Raw genomic sequence first — 17805 nt, forward strand, 5'->3', positions numbered from 1 at the left:
CCCATCTGTAACTTCCAGTCTCTCTCTGTGCCTGGTCATTGAACCATTTGGTTCTGACAGGAATTACAGTGGGGACAGGAAGACAGTGTCAGAACTTCTGGGCAGCTTGATTGTGCAATCCGCATGAGAACACGGCCACTTCTAGTGCCATCTTTGGGACCTTCCTGTGTGGCACGAGTCAGGCCGAGTTGAGCTTCAATTTCATGTACCTCTCGTAGAGCGCCAGCAAAACGGCAGCCGAGGGAGAGTGTTCCCACTTGCTCATGACTTTGTCTTCTGAGCCCCTCTCCCTTTATCATCTTCATCCCATAGCTCCAGACAGTTGCTCACATAGGCAAACTAACTTCAGCTGTCCCTCCCAGGGATCTCTGTTGCTCTTCCCAGACCACTTTGCAACCCTAAACCTGCACCCTCTTGGACTGGAATCAATTAAGAGCAAAGATAGAAACTTCCAGATTAATATGAAGACTTGCATTTATGCAATTAATATGAAGATTTCCTTACATTTAAAAAACTGCAAATCACTACTCCTTGGGAGACCTACGTGCAAGTCTCTCTCCCATTTAAAAAATATCAGAGCTGGCAACTTTGTATTCTAAAACGTGGCTTTATCAGTTAGGGTTAAGTCAGAAAGACAGAAGTACTAGGAGATATATATTAAGAGGTTTATTCAAGGAGTTGGCTTCTGTGATTGTAGGGGCTGGCTAAGCAAGTTTGAAATCCTTAGGGGAGGCTGTCAGGAAGGGTGGGCTGGAACTCTGACATAGACTGAAATAGCTATTCACAGGTGGAATTTCTTCTTCAGGGAAGCCTCAGCTCACCTATTAAAGCCTGTAAATTGATTTAATCAGGCCCACCCAGATTATCTAAAATAATCTCCCTTACTTCCATTCAACTGATTATGGACTTTAACCACATTCACAAAGTACCTTCATGGCAGTACCTAGATTAGTATTTGATTGAATATCTGAGCATGGTAGCCTAGCCAAGTTAACATGTAAAACTGATCATCGAAGTGGTCAGTTGGCGTTCTAGTAGATTCTGTGTGGACTTGTGAAATGCAGGCCTTGAAATCCTGATACAGATTTCAGAACCTCTACTGCCTTTATATTGAATTGTATGGGAACTGGTTTTGGTGATTTATATTTAGGTGAATGTACTTGTGTATATATGTCATCACTTCTTTCAGTACTGTGCTTGTTTCACAAACTATAGCAGGTCCGGAAAGATCAAGGTGGATGAAGTGGTGAGCAGGTATACTTCATGAACCCTGGTTTAGAGATCATTATTTTTACATTTGTGCTGTGTATTTTTCTTTCACTTTATTACCTGCATTACCTTCCACAAATACTCCTTGGACATCTGTGAGGTTTCAGGTGATGTTTTAGGTACTTGAGAGACTGCATTGATTCAAACAGCTTCTACTGAGTATTTATGTGTACCAAACTTAGCTACATAATTTGTGGGGCCCAGCATAAAATGAAAATCAATGTCCTCCATTCAAAAAGTAGAAAAAAGTGCCATTAAAAGTACTGACAATAAAGCTTTTTCTTTTCTTCCATGAATCTCTCTCTGGAATCATGGTGGTTTTCCTTCCTTTTTTTTTTTTTTTTTTAATTTGCTGTTTAATCCTGTTCTAAGTTTAAAAAATTTTTAAAATTTTAGATTATTGACATGAATTTATCATTCATCATTTACTGGACCCAAGTAAATGGGAGGATAATGGATGGAAAATGAGGTTAGAGCCACTTAGGGTCCCTGAATCATGCATGGGCTTGAAGGCCAAAGTAAGGACTTAGAATTTTTCGGTGAGGAGTGGGGAAGACTTGGGAGACTTCTGGCAGAAGGGTGACAGCCATGGTGGGATTTTAGAAGGATCCCCTTTGGCTGCTATGTGGCAGGGTTGGAAATGGCAGGATTAGTTTGGAAGCTGCTATAATAGACCAAACAATGATGGTACCTGGATTGGGTATATAGATAGATAGTGGTGATTAAACATGGCTGGATTCTGGGCATATTTCAAGACTAGTGCCAACAGGAGTTGCATATAGAATGAATATTTACCTAGAGTCCTGGCCTGGGGCAGCAGATAAAATGGTCCATTGAGAAACAGCGAATTTTCTAAAGTTCTGCAGCCAATGCATGGCAGAAGTAGAGAAGGCAGAAAACAGAAGTCCTGTGTGTGTGTGTTTTTCATCAGCTCTTCTCCTTTTTCATTACCTCTAGACGTTCCCCAAAGTATCTCCTGTAACATCCCCTTCCCAACATCTTCACTTATTTTGCTGAATTCAGCATGGATTACATGTCTAGAATCTCATCTATACGTATCACTTTGGAAGAACCTCTCAGAGCAAGGTCCTGGTGACTCTACCACTGCCCCATGTTTTCATGGCATCTGTGTAGGGGTTGGCTGTCTCTTACAGTTTCATTTTGGTGGTATCCTGACAGTTTTTTCCTTCTATTTCACTTGATACCTTTGGGCCTGCTCTAGTAAAACAGAATTCATAAAACAAAGACTTTGCTACTGGGTTTGCTGTACAGTTGCACCCTGTATAATTCCAAATGAGTTAACTCTGTTTGGTTTTTTTTTCTCCTTTCCAGCACTTTCAGACCATGCTGAAGTCTAAGTTGAATGTCCTAACACTGAAAAAGGAACCTCTGCCAGCAGTCATTTTCCATGAGCCTGAGGCCATTGAGCTGTGCACCACCACGCCCCTGATGAAGACCAGAACTCACAGTGGCTGCAAGGTAGGAGGCACATGGCCATCAGGGAACCTCTTGGTGGGGCAGACAAAAGGATGTATACCCTTAAGGCTCTTGTTCAAAATGATAACTTTTTTAGGAATGAAAATATCAGACGACTAACAGAATAAGCTCATTGAGTGACGGTAGTCTGAATCCATACCCTGCTCTATTTTTCTGGATGATATAGCACTCTTCATCATTTTGGGGTTCACATAAAGGTATAAGTTTGGTATGTGGGAATGAAATAGTTTTCTTGCCATATTTTCTTTTTTTTTTAAACATCTTTATTGGAGTATAATTGCTTTACAATGTTGTGTTAGTTTCTGGTGCATAACAAAGTGAATCAGCTATATGTATACATATATACCGACATCGCCTCCCTCTTGCGTCTCCTTCCCACACTCCCTACACAACCCCTCTAGGTGGTCACAAAGCACCGAGCTGATCTCCCCGTAGGATGCAGCTGCTTCCCACTAGCTATCTATTTTACATTTGGTAGTATATCTATGTCCATGCCACTCTCTCACTTCGTCCCAGCTTACCCTTCCCTCTCCCTATGTACTCAAATTCATTCTCTACGTCTGCGTCTTTATTCCAGAATCATTCATCAGAACCATTATTTTTTTTAGATTCCATATATATGTGTTTGCATATGGTATTTGTTTTTCTCTTTCTCACTCTGTATGACAGATTCTAGGTCCAGCCACCTCACTACAAATAACTCAATTTCATTTCTTTTTATGGCTGAGTAATATTCCATTGTATATATATGTCACATCTTCTTTACCCATTCATCTGTCGATGGACACTTAGGTTTCTTCCATGTCCTGCTATTGTAAATAGAGCTGCAATGAACATTGTGGTACATGACTCTTTGAATTATGGTTTTCTCAGGGTATATGCCTAGGAGTGGGATTGCTGGGTCATATGGTAGTCCTATTTTTAGTTTTTCAAGGAACCTCCATACTGTACTCCATACTGGCTGTATCAATTTACATTCCCACCAACAGTGAAAGAGGGTTCCCTTTTCTCCACACCCTCTCCAGCATTTGTTGTTCGTAGATTTTTTGATGATGGCCATTCTGACTGGTGTGAGGGGATACTGCACTGTAGCTTTGATTTGCATTTCTCTAATGATTAGTGATGTTGAGCATCCTTTCATGTGTTTGTTGGCGATCTGTATATCTTCTTTGGAGAAATGTCTATTTAGGTCTTTTGCCCATTTTTGGATTGGGTTGTTTGTTTTTTAGATATTGAGCTGCACGAGCTGCTTGTATATTTTGGAGATTAATCCTTTGTCAGTTGCTTCATTTGCAAATATTTTCTCCCATTCTGAGGGTTGTCTTTTCGTCTTGCTATGGTTTTCTTTGCTGTGCAAAAGCATTTAAGTTTCATTTGGTCCCATTTGTATATTTTTGTTTTATTTCCATTTTTCTAGGAGGTGGGTCAAAAAAGATCTTGCTGTGATTTACGTCAAAGACTGTTCTTCCTGTGTTTTCCTCTAAGAGTTTTATAGTGTCTGGCCTAATATTTAGGTCTTTAATCCATTTTGAGTTTATTCTTGTGTATGGTGTTAGGGAGTGTTCTAATTTCATTCTTTAACACGTAGCTGTCCAGTTTTCCTAGCACCACTTATTGAAAAGGCTATCTTTTCTCAACTGTGTATTTTTGCCTCCTTCATCAAATGTAAGGTGACCATATGTGCATGGATTTATCTCTGGGCTTTCTATCCTGTTCCGTTGATCTATATTTCTGCTTTTGTGCCAGTGCCATACTGTCTTGATTACTGTAGCTTTGTAGCATAGTCTGAAGTCAGGGAGCCTGATTCCTCCAGCTCCGTTTTTCTTTCTCAGGATTGCTTTGGCTATCCAGGGTCTTTTGTGGTTCCATACATATTGTGACACTTTTTGTTCTAGTTCTGTGAAAAATGCCATTGATAGTTTGACAGGGATTGCATTGAATCTGTAGATTGCTTTGGGTAGTATAGTCATTTTCACAATGTTGATGCTTCTAATCCAAAAACATGGTATGTCTCTCCATCTATTTGTATCATCTTTAATTTCTTTCATCAGTGTCTTATTGTTTTCTGCATACAGGTCTTTTGTCTCCTTATGTGGGTTTATTCTTAGGTATTTTATTTTTTTGTTGGGAGTGTTTCCTTAATTTCTTTTTCAGATTTTTCATCATTAGTGTATAGGAATGCAGAAGATTTCTGTGCATTAATTTTGTATCCTGCTACTTTACCAAATTTATTGATTAGCTCTAGTAGTTTTCTGATAGCATGTTTAGGATTCTCTATGTATAGTATCATGTCATCTGCAAACAGTGACAGCTTTACTTTTTCTTCTCCAAATTGGGTTCCTTTTATTTCTTTTTCTTCTCTGATTGCTGTGGCTAAAACTTCCAAAACTATGTTGAATAATAGTGGTGAGGGTGGGCATCCTTGTCTTGTTCCTGATTTTAGTGGAAATGGTTTCAGTTTTTCACCATTGAGTACAATGTTGGCTGTGGTTTGTCATATATGGCCTTTATTACGTTGAGGTAAGTTCCCTTTATGCCCACTTTCTGGAGAGTTTTTATGATAAATGGGTGTTGAATTTTGTCGAAAGCTTTTTCTGCATATCATATGGCTTTTATCCTTCAGTTTTTTAACATGGTTTATCACATTGATTGATTTGCATATATTGAAGAATCCTTGCATTCCTGGGATAAACCCCACTTGATCCTGGTGTATGATCCTTTTCATGTGCTGTTGGAATCTGTTTGCTAGTATTTTTTTGAGGATTTTGCATCTATGTTCATCAGTGTTATTGGTCTGTAGTTTTCTTTTTGTGTGAGATCTTCGTCTGGTTTTGTTATCAGGGTGATGGTGGTCTCGTAGAATGAATTTGGGAGTGTTCCTCTGTCTGCTATATTTGGAAGAGTTTGAGAAGGATAGGTGTTAGCTCTTCTCTAAATGTATGATAGAATTTGTCCGTGAAGCCATCTGGTCCTGGGCTTTTGTTTGTTGGAAGATTTTTAATCACATTCTCAATTTCAGTGCTTGTGATTGGTCTGTTTTTATTTTCTATTTCTTCCTGGTTCAGTCTCAGAAGTTTGTGCTTTTCCAAGAATTTGTCCATTTCTTCCAGGCTGTCCATTTAATTGGCATAGAGTTGCTTTTAGTAATGTTTCATGATTCTTTGTATTTCTGCAGTGTCATTTGTTACTTCTCCTTTTTTATTTCTAATTCTGTTGATTTGAGTCTTTTCCCTTTTTTCTTGCTGAGTTTGGCTAATGGTTTATCAATTGTGTTTATCTTCTCAAAGAACCAGCTTTTGGTTTTATTGATGTTTGCTATTGTGTCCTTCATTTCTTTTTTATTTCTTTCTGATCTGAGTTTTATGATTTCTTTCCCTCTGCTAACTTTGGGTATTTTTTGTTCTTCTTTCTCTGATTGCTTTAGGTGTAAGATTAGGTTGTTTATTTGAGATTTTTCTGGTTTCTTGAGGTAGGATTGTACTGCTATAAACTTCCCTTTTAGAACTGCTTTTCCTGCATCCCATAGGTTTTGGGTCACCGTGTTTTCATTGTCATTTTCTTTTAAGTATTTTCTGATTTCCTCTTTGATTTCTTCAGTGATGTCTTTGTTATTTAGTAATATATTGTTTAGCCTCCATCTGTTTGTATTTTTTACAGTTTATTTTCCTGTAATTAATATCTAGTCTTATGGTGTTTTGGTCAGAAAAAATACTTGATACAATTTCCGTTTTCTGAAATTTACCAAGGCTTGATTTGTGACCCAAGGTGTGATCTCTCCTGGAGAATGTTACATGAGCACTTGAGAAGAAATTGCATTCTGTTGTTTTTGGATGGAATGTCCTATAAATATCAATTAAGTCCATCTTGTTTAATGTATCATTTGAAGCTTGTGTTTCCTTATTTATTTTCATTCTGGATGACCTATCCATTGGTGAAAGTGGGGTGTTAACGTCCTGTACTACTATTGTGTTACTGTTGATATCCCTTTTTTGGGCTGTTAGCATTTGCCTTATGTGTTGAGGTGCTCCTTTTTTGGGTGCATAAATATTTGCAATTGTTATACCTTCTTCTTGGATTGATCCCTTGATCATTTTGTAGTGTCCTTCTTTGTCTCTTGTAATAGTCTTTATTTTAAAGTCTATTTTGTCTGATATTAGAGTTACTAATCCAGCTTTCTTTTGATTTCCATTTGTATGGAATATCTTTTTCCATCCCCTCACTTTCAGTTTGTATGTGTCCCTAGGTCTCAAGTGGCTGTCTTGTAGACAGCATATATACGGGTCTTGTTTTTGTATTCATTCAGCTAGTCTGTGTCTTTTGGTGGGAGCATTTAATCCATTTACATTTAAGGTAATTATCGATATGTATGTTCCTATTATCATTTTCTTAATTGTTTGGGGTTTGTTATTGTAGTTTTGTCCCTCTCTTTTGTTTCGTGCCTAGAGAAGTTCCTTTAGCATTTCTGTAAAGCTGATATGGTGGTGCTGAATTCTCTTAGGTTTCCTAGTCCATAAAGATTTTAATTTCTCCGTCGAATCTGAATGAGATCCTTGCTGGATATAGTAATCTTGATTGTGTGTTTTTCCCTTTCATCACTTTATGTATGTCCTGCCACTCCCTTCTGGCTTGCAGAGTTTCTGGTGAAAGATCAGCTGTTAAATTTATGGGGATTGCCGTGTATGTTATTTGTTGCTTTTCCCATTCTGCTTTTAATATTTTTTCTTTGTATTTAATTTTTGATAGTGTGATTAATATGTCTCTTGGCATGTTTCTCCTTGGGTTTATCCTGTATGGGACTCTGTGCTTCCTGGACTTGACTGACTGTTTCCTTTCCCATATTAGGGAAGTTTTCAACGATAATCTCTTCAAATATTTTCTCAGACCCTTTCTTTTTCTCTTCTTCTTCTGTGACCCCTAGAATTTGAATATTGGTGCGTTTAATGTTGTCTCAGAGGTCTCTGAGACTGTCCTCAATTCTTTTCATTCTTTTTTCTTTATTCTGCTCTGTGGTAGTTATTTCCACTATTTTATCTTCCAGGTCACTTATCTGTTCTTCTGCCTCAGTTATTCTGCTATTGATTCCTTCTAGAGAATTTTTAATTTCATCTATTGTGTTGTTCATCATTGTTTGTTTGGTCTTTAGTTCTTCTAGTTCCTTGTTAAACGTTTCTTGTGTTTTCTCCATTCTGTTTCCAAGATTTTGGATCATCTTTACTATCATTACTCTGAATTCTTTTTCTTGTTTCCTTTCATTCGTTTGGTCTGGTGGGTTTTTACTTTGCTTCTTCATCTGATGCTTATTTATCTGTCTTTTCATTTTGCTTATCTTACTGTGTTTGGGGTCTCCTTTTTGTAGGCTGCAGGTTTGTAGTTCTTGTTGTTTTTGGTGTCTGCCCCCAGTGGGTAAGGTTGGTTCATTCGGCTTTGTAGGCTTCCTGTTGGAGGGAAATGGGGCCTGTGTTCTGGTGGATGAGGATGGATTTTGTCTTTCTGGTGGGCAGGAGCATGTTCGGTGGTGTGTTTTGAGGTGTCTGAGAACTTACTATGATTGTAGGCAGCCTCTCTGCTAATGGGTGGGATTGTGTTCCTGTCTTGCTAGTTGTTTGGTATGGGGTATCCAGCACTGGAGCTTGCTGGTCATTGAGTGGAGCTGGGTCTTAGCATTGAGATGGAGATCTCTGAGAGAGCTCTCGCCAATTGATACTACATGCGGCTGGGAGGTCTCTGGTGGTCCAATGTCCTGAACTTGGCTCTCCCACCTCAGAGGCTCAGGCCTGACATCAAGCCAGAGCACCAGGACCTTGTCAGCCACATGGCTCAGAAGAAAAGGGAGAAAAAAAGAAAGAAAAAAATTAAAAATAATAAATAAATAATATAAAATAGAATAAATTAAAATAATCCAATTGAAAAATAAAAAAATAGTTAAAATGAAAAAATAAGAAAGTAATTAAAGAAAAAGCAGAGAGCAACCAAACCAATAAACAAATCTACCAATGATAACAAGTGCTAAAATCTATACTAAGATAAACATAAAAATCAGAAAACAAGTCAGTTGCCGACAGGAATCCTCAAGTCTACAGTTGCTCCCAAAGTCCACTGCCTCCATTTTGGGTTGATTTGTTGTCTATTCAGGTATTCCACAGATGCAGGGTACCTCAAGTTGACTCTGGGGGTTTAATCCCTGCTCCTTGATGCCACATGGAGAAATTTCCCTTTCTCTTCTTTGTTCGCACAGCTCCTGGGGTTCAGCTTTGGTTTTCGCCCCTCCTCTTTTGGGAGGTCTGAGGTCTTCTGCCACATTCAGTAGGTGTTCTGTGGGAGTTGTTCCACGTGTAGATGTATATTTGATGTATTTGTGGGGAGGAAGGTGATCTCCACGTCTTACTCTTCCACCATTTGAAGGTCTGTTTTATCTGACAGTCCAGCAGGTCCATGTTAATTGCCAGCAATATGCTCCTGTCTGTATCCCATGTAGTCTGTGTTAACAAGAGCCTTATCGGAAGAAATTCAGCATCGTGATGAAGAACACAGGCTCTGGGATCAAATCCTGGCTCAGCCAATTGTACTTTGTGTCCCCTTGGACAGATAACGCACTCCCTTGGCCTCGATTTTCTCATCTCCCTGCGTGCATCCTTTTTTCAACCCCTGTGATGCCCAAGGGTCTTCAGAACCCTGATCAGCAGCCTTCTGAGTAGCTAGCTGGTCTCCTGCTCCCTGGAGAGCTTCACTGCAAAGAGCTCACCGCTCTCAACTCTCACCATATTTTCTGTAGCCCTATGGAACTTTGCGCCTGACAAGAAAAGTCCTGTCCTTCATGATAATTCCTCCCTTTGTAGTTGCTGTCTGAATAAAATATATCTTAAAGATCAAAAAACAAAACAAGTTTCTCAATGGTTGTACTTCCAAATCCTTTGGGGGTAATTTTGACATTTTTGTTTTTCTTCAGCTCTCAAAATTTATGCCAATATTCATGCCTCAGAATACGTTTAAAAAACGTTTCTCATTTATGTAAACCATAGTGCTGACATGGAAAGAAAACCAGAAATGTAATGCATAATTTTGGTAAGCTTTCGGCTTCTTTCTCACACAATATTCTTTTTTGCATATGTTGATGAATGTGGTCATCGGTTTAGAGGTAACAAAGAAAATACGTCTTATGCATATTTTGTCATCAGAAATTTGTTTTGAGTAGTGAAATTAAATTAACGGGCAGGAAAATGCATGTTTGCCTGTGGATTTCTTTTATAACCTGTAGCTATGCTCCTTTCCTTATTGCTGTCCAGGTTAGGGAAGCAAAGATCCATTGATCTTTCCTGCTGCAGTATTCCATCCCCTCCCCAGTTCTTAGCTGTGGTCAGATTGGAGCCTGCAGCAATCTTGAGTGTGTGCACAAAACCTCACACACGTCCATTCATCCCACAAATGCTCTGGGTGCTCAGTGTCTGCCCAGCACTGGAGGCACTGAGAGCAAGACCCCACCGGGCATCTTTATGGGGCTTAACTGTTAGTTGGAGGCAGAGGGAGGAATAAGCACAGATGAACAAACATTGGCTGGTGAGAAAGCCAGTGTGTGAAGAATTTGGAGAAGAATCTGTCAGGCAGAAGGATCAGGAGGGCTAATGGTCTCGTGCATTTTAGATGGAAAGCAATGGGCCAGTGAACCTGGGAAGGTGAGAATGTTATGGTTTGTAGTGGAGTCTGGTGCGCGTCCTGCTGTAGGGAGCCTTGATGTCATGGCAAGGAGTTTAGATTTTGCTCTAAGTACTATGGAGAAGTATCAGAGGGATTTAGGCAAGTGAGTTATATGACTCCATCTGAAAAAGTGTTTTTAAATGGTAATTCTGCTAAGGTGAACTTCCAGCTCCCAGAAAGAAGTGGCCAGTGGCTCTGCTTCAGTGGGAGAGAGTGGACCCACAGAATTCAGTCCCATTGTATGCAGTGCTTTTGGTGAACTGGTGATATAAAGGAATTACAAAACTACTCATTAAATTTGAAAGTGATAAGGAATCAAATTGGCTTATATTTCCTTTAGAGATTTCCTAAAGTCATTTTGAATTCTGTTCCTGTTGGGAAAAATGGTCCCTCAAAAGCAAGATGAAGTCAATTAGGGACCAGTATAAGGAGAAGTTTGATAAAGTCTAGAGAGCATGTTTAAATGTGAGGGAAAATGCAATTACAAAATAAAAAGACCTAGCAGTGCAATCCAGATACAAAAGAGATATGTGTGTGTGTGTGAGAGAGAGAGAGAGAGAGAAATATTTGCTAGGAGAATAAAAGCTATAATACTTCTAACAAGGAATATAGGGTTCAAGATTCCCGGACTTATTTTTTTCTGTGTACTGCTTTAGGTCAGGTTTATTTATTTTACTTCTAGAGGGATGCTGAAAAAGAAATAGAAGGAATTCAGAAGAGCATGCCAAAAAGCGTGAGGGTTGCCCTGGCATCAGTCTGTGGGGCTACTTAGACAAGGGGAAATCAGCAATGATTTCAGCTGGATACAGGGAAGAACTTCTGTGTTCAACGTGAAAACCACTTCCACTGGGCTACAAAAATTTATGGCCTCTTCAGCCCTAGAAATCTTGAAGAGGAGATTCCAGGTGTAGATAATGATAATCCTGGAGTCAGGGATCTGGGCCAACACTTCCTGAGGTACTTTCCAGCTTTTTGATTCTGTTTCAAGGAAGAAAACCTCTAAGGTATCATCCTTCAAATTGCGTACAATAATCCACTTTACATATTTACATTTTAATTGCAAACGTCCTGGAGTTACAGCCTTTCATTCTCAGGGACAATGTCACCTTTGTGTTCAGAGTCATATTCCTTGGTTTCAAAACACAAAACAAAGGTAGATTTTTGAGCCTTGAAATTTCTGTTTAAAATCTTCAGGCCTCCGCCATTTTTTTTTTTTTTTTTTTTTCCCAGATCATCCCCAGGAACAAAGTGCAGTGTTTCCTCTCTGATTCTTGCGAGTAATTTAGCTCACCAAATGCCAGCTGCAGAAGGATCTCCCTCCTGGGCCCAGGCCTGCCAGGAATAATGAGCACAATGTAGCCGGGGCCCAGCTGCAGAGCCAGCATCGGGACCCTTCGTTTCCACACAGTGCCGGTTCTTTTCGCCTTACAGCTCTCAAGTTGTGCTGAATAACTTTAGGTTTGGGGAGGGACAGAGGCGAGGGGAAGCAAAGGAAAGGGGAGTAGAAAATGGATTATGGTTGGCGAGGTCGAGGCCCTGGCTGTTCTCAGATTTCCCGTTTCCCTCTGATCTGTATTCTCCGTGGGTTCTGGTGGGATGGCCCCGCCAGGCTATTCATGTTGCAGGCAGCTGGGTCTTTGTGCATTCTCCTCTACTGCTGCCACTTTCTTTCTTTTTTTTTTTTTTTTTTGGAGTGGAGTTATTTAACTGTACAATCCACCGCATACCATTAGGACGCTTGTTGGAGCTGTTCAGAGTATCAGAGGCTGTGTCTGATTTTGCAGCAGAAACGATGGCTTATCTTGCCCGTCTTCCCCTGCCTAACGTGAGGAGATCCTAAGGTGGCTTTGGCTTGTCAGCAAACATTTAGTAAATTAATAGTCATTGAAAACCTACTGTGTACATAGAATTGCGGTGAAAGGAATCAAAGTAGGTGCCGTGAGCGAGTAAAGCAATTAATGGTCAAGTAGGAGGCATGAGGTGAGTGCCCAGGTAAACCGAGAGTGCTTCCGACACTGGTGTGTGTAACAGAAGCCCTTGGGGGGCGGATTTCTGGACCTGCTTCCCGAAGATTTTGATGCAGGCGCGCAGCTCGCTGGTGGGAACAAGAGCCCGCACTTCAGATTGCATGTGTAATCGACATGAAAGGGGCACCTGGGCGTGCTTGGAGGTTGAGGACCTGAACCAGAGGGGAGGGTGTGGACCGAGCAACATAAGTGACGTAAGTGGAGACGCAGTAGGGAAGTGGGAGATGTGGGGAAATGGTGTGTGTGGTCAGCTGGCACTGGGGGGGTCAGACTGGGTTTGCCACACAGCTGACCAGGAAGCTGACATCTAAGCAAAGATTGGGCTCTACCATTTTCGCATCAGATGTGCACCCTTCAGACAGCGTGGTGTACAGTGTCGTGTCCTACAGGAAGTGCTTGTCCTTTTTTGGATTGAGTCACTTCCGGGCCTACTCACCAGAGGCCTCAAAGCCTTCATGAAATGGTGACCTGATGATGATAAAAATCATAATAAGATACTAATACTACAGAAATAGATGCTAGTAAAAAGCTAACGTTTATTAGTACAATAAGTAAGCATTTGCCTATGTACTTTTCATGGTACTGAGCCATTTAGTCCTCAGGACGCCTCAGTGGATCAAGTGCCATCTGTAGCCCCATTTCACAGATGAGCTAGTTGAGGCACAGGGAGGCTCAGCCTGTCCCAGGGTCCCCAGTGAGTCACTGGCAGAGCCTGGATTTGAATTTCATCACTCTGGCTCCACAGCCTGTGCTCATTCCCACTAGAGTCCACTGCTTCTCAGTGACCAAAGACAGCTCTTAAAACTGGTGGACTGTTTGTGTCATGTGCATTTAAGCAAGTTTCTCTTCTGCAGGTTTCAGTTTCTGCCTCTTTCATAGGCCTTAACCTGGGTCATTATATATCAGGCATCCTCTTACCTAAAAGTCCAAGAGTCAAGGATTTACCTTGTTTAATTGAATTAGAATCTTATCTTTGCTTCTAAAAGCCAGAAGGATCAGGAGAGTGTACTCACAGCATCATAATTTCATCCCAGATATACTGCTTGGATTCTCAAATTTGGTTTTCTTTAAAAAAGAAAGGACAGTCTACGATGAGAAGTCACATGCCTTGTAACAAACATATATGGAACAAACCATGAAGTGTCCAGTGAGCTCCTGTACAGCCTTGTGGACCCTCTGCAACATCCATTCCACAGAGGTGGTCCCCAGCTACATGGTCTTACAGTTTTAAAGCAAGACAGCAGCAATGCTGTAACAAATACACTGACACGTAACCGGAGGTTTGGGACACCTTACAGCATTTATCTTTTATTTAAAACTTTCTATAAAGTTTGTGATTAGTGGTCATTTCTAAGAAGGGAAATAACATGGAAGAGAAATACCAAGGGAAGATGTGTGGGGAAAGAGATAAGAAGGAAAAGCAGGAAAATTAGAAGTTATTTACATAGGGCTCCTGTTTGGGTCTGGGTCTGTCTGCCTTTACTCTGGATTTACCTGGTTGTCTTCCTCTACACCCTCTCAGCATCGCTGGGCTGAGCCAGGTCCTAAGCTAGGTCTTGAGGGATGGTCTCCAGAGGGAATGCTCCTTTTGGCCACCAGGCAGGCTTTGGGAGTTGCTGGTGAATAGGGCTAGTTAAGCATGTGATGTGTCTTTCCAATCCCCTCCCTTTCCATTCCCTTATCGTTTATGCTGAGGGTGCCTTTGCCTTCATTCTGCAGCTTGGTAGCTGTCCAGCTGCCCCGTCCCTTCCCCCTTCCCCGTGGGCCCCACCAGCATTTCACCTGGGCCTGCTCTCCAAGTGATGCTCCGGTTCCCAAATCTCACCTCCTCCTGAGTGAGGCACTTGGCCTGGCGTCTAAGGCCCTTGCTGTCTTCTTCCTAATTGTGAGGGCAGAAACCATCAAACAAACTAGTCTCTAAGAAGGAGTTAATGATTCATAAACCGTGAGCATTTTTATTTTACTCTCTTTGAGATTCCTGTGCTTAGGCATGCCGGTCGTAGCCCCTTAGCTCTCAGAAAGGATGTGGTTGGTTTACAGTTTTAGGGGACAGAGAGGAGAGTTTCTGAACTGAAGGCGTAGCAGGAAATCCTCAGCTTCCTCAACTCCTACCATTTCATGCACGTGTGAAATGGCCAGTCTTAGAAATGGATTCCAGCAACCCCACTTATCTAATAAGACCTCCTGATTTGAATTTAAATATATTTAAAATTAGCATCATAGGTATCTATTTTCTATACTTATATTTTGTGTTTATTTGATCCGTTGTGTATTTCATTAGAAATGCAGTTGTATGTTCTCACTTTAGCTAAAGGCCCATTGTTCTCACACACTAACAGAAGGGAGAAACATTGATTAGATTGTCATCCTCATCTAATGCATTTTGCAGCCCTTTCTTGGTGGAGGTCCTTTTGGACATTGTATGAACTCAGTTATGCCAATTATAGAGACTTTCTCCTTGCAAAATAAGTTTCTGATTTAGATATGAAGACAGAATACAAATAAAGCAAAAAGTAGTGAAATATGAAATAAGATTTGGGCCCGTGGTCTTTATGGGTTATTTTCCTCTGAATTCAGAGTGGATGATATTTAATTCTAATTTATTTTCTCTTCATTCTTTCTCAGAGTTCCCTGTAAACGAATCAAAACACAGTCACTTCTGCGTGTCTCCCCAAGTGGAGGAGGGTGAAAGGTGATACGAGCTAACATCTGTTAGCTCATTATCAACAAGCTTTTATTTTTCTGCAATTTTTATTCTCTGTTGATTTGTAAATTTTCTTTCTCTTTCCTTCCCTTCCCCTTTCCCTCCTCCCTTCCTTTCTTCCTGATTTTCTTTCATGTTTTTCTTCATCCACAAGAATATATTGCACACCCTCAAGGCTATTAATAGGGACACAAAGATGAACAGTGGTGTTGGATGCTTTGGGTTGAAATAACAGGAAACCTAATTTGAACTGACTTAAATCATTACCATTTATTTGCTTTTGAATCTGCAAATTCCAGTAGGAGGGGAGAGAGCAGGAGATGTTAGAGAGGGAACAAAAGTGTCCACTACAAAAAAGTTCTTCAGGCTTAATGACCTTGAGGGAGACACATATCCTCTGCAGGGAAGGGCAGTGGTGGTTGAGGAAAATGCAGTGTCCTCGGATCTCAAGGCAAGGGCTGCTTTTCCTCCCGTGTTATGGCCCAGCCCATTCCCTTGAATTCTTATGGAAGATGTTTCTGTATAGCAGCCCATTAGTCCAGTTTAGAGTAGAGAAAGAGAGGCAGGGTTTCAGAAGAGGTAATGGGCTCAAGCTTATGAAATTTGAGATGTCTGTGGGACCACCAGTGGCAACACCCAAAGGGCATCTTGTTAAATGGATTCGGAGCTTCATGGATGTCTTGAGGATGTTCTCAAGGAGAGTGGGGCCGGGAGAAGAGGAAGGAGTGAGACAGGCACGCCCACACACAAACTCACACATATAATCATGCTTTTTTTTTTTTTTTTGACTGCAGGGGTTATTTATTCAATGACTTTTCTTTGGCAGAATCCGGTACGGTAGTCACAGTCTATATGCACATACTCTTCAGGGCTTAAATCCACGATTCAGACATCTCAACATCCTGTGCAGGAGAAGGTCTCATGCTGAATTCATTGAATCTAAGGCGCTTCCAGTTTTACCACCATAAAAGGAAAAGGCTGTCACTGATCCTTTTATGATGCCATTGACGCTAACACACGTCTCATTCTTAGGATTGTTAAAACATGAAAAACAGTCGCCACCTTAGACTTGGTGAAATATGTGAGCACCAATTACAATAACACGCTGAGCACGACTGGGCAGACCAAGCACAGTTCTGAGCGCTTTTCATGATTAACACATTTAATCTCCACAAGGACCTGGTGAGTAGGGACTGTTATGTAATCACGCAGTTTAAGGACAGTAGAGAGAAAGAAGAATCACTGGGAAAGGAGCATTAGGAAAACCAGAGGATGCTGTCCTCCCCGCAGGGCACTGAATCACGCCTGAGCCTTCTTCTTTCCTCTTCATCCTACATGCATTGCCCACTCCCCTCACCATCCTGTTCAACTCTCAGAAGTATCAAGAGGAAAAATGGATATAAGTCTAGGGATAGCTAAAGCCCCTATACATTATTTTAGGATTGCTCTCTGTATATGTGTTCAAGATACAGGCTACTTACGCTGCTGCTGTGGTACCTAGTGTGGAGGGATTTCATTTATGGTTTTAATGTAAACTTTTTAGCCGTGAGTCCTAACTTATGACTTTGAATTCTACACTTTAGTCTTCCCACTGACAGCAGTGGTGACTTCAACAAAGTTCTTCATCCTTCATGAGCTCACTTTTGTTATATGATGACTAAAATCATTTCATCCTGGGAAGTGTCTTTATTTCAGCTGACAGAAGTATTTAGAATGTAGATTATCGTTCTGCCTGAATGCTTGTTGAGTAGGATGGCAGACTTCTTTAAGAGGTTAATCTTTCCCATGATTGATTTGGCCCATTGAGGGGTTCTCTGGGGATCCTTATACCTTCAAACTATTTATTTCCTGCTGCGCCACACACTGTAAGGGCTGTGGCTGAAAATGACCATTTTACTCTAGGGAACCAGATTTGACATTAAAGCTTAACCTTCGTATAATGTCAAAGATGATATCGTCCTGTATTTCGAAATTTGTAATGTCACTGCCTACTTTACTTCTTGCCTTTAAAAACTCTTCGGAAATCAGCAAAGACTCCTCAGCGAAAAGTGGGAAAATAATCTAAACGAAAGGAATTATAATATTTTTGCTCTGCAGTACTATGGAAAACATGTAGTCATTAAAAATTTTGTTATAGAAATTATGCTGATGAGGAAAATGTTCATAATGTATTAAATGAATTTAAAAAGCTGGTTGCAAAGTGTTATTAGATCCTATTTTTGTAAAATAAAATAATTATATGCAAGTATTCATAATAGAAGGATCCCACTACAATATGAACAGAAATGATCCTGGATAGTGAGATTGTAGGTAGAACTTCTGATTTTCTTATTTTTTGCTTTTTATAAATTTTCAACAATGAACACAGATTTACTTTTGTAACTAGTTTTTAAAAGTAATTATTGAAGAAAAAAATTCCTTGGATGAGGAGGTTGCCTGGAAAGTTATCTGTAAGAAACTACATTCTCCATAGAGCATTTGGCAGAAAGCTCCATCTAAGTCACCAACTTAGACATTTGTTTCTTCTTTCTGCCCGAATCAAAATTTCCATAGCTTCAGGAAAAGTGACGTTTCTCCATCTAACTTGTGACTTGTCTGGTGGCAGACTAGTCTGGT

The 17805-nt window shown here is 40.5% G+C and overlaps 1 protein-coding gene across 1 annotated transcript in view; it reads left to right on the forward strand.

Annotated features, from left to right (window-relative positions):
• PID1 (phosphotyrosine interaction domain containing 1) overlaps window positions 1-17805 on the forward strand; it is a 258330-nt gene that overhangs the window by 112732 nt on the left and 127793 nt on the right. Inside the window, exon 2 of the mRNA XM_082657937.1 lies at window positions 2602-2748. Coding sequence (XP_082514063.1) covers window positions 2602-2748 — 147 coding nt within the window. The remainder of the gene's footprint in view (window positions 1-2601; window positions 2749-17805) is intronic.

This window comes from Grampus griseus (assembly GCF_964374135.1).
Source record: "Grampus griseus genome assembly, chromosome: 7".
NCBI classification, from domain to species: domain Eukaryota; kingdom Metazoa; phylum Chordata; class Mammalia; order Artiodactyla; family Delphinidae; genus Grampus; species Grampus griseus.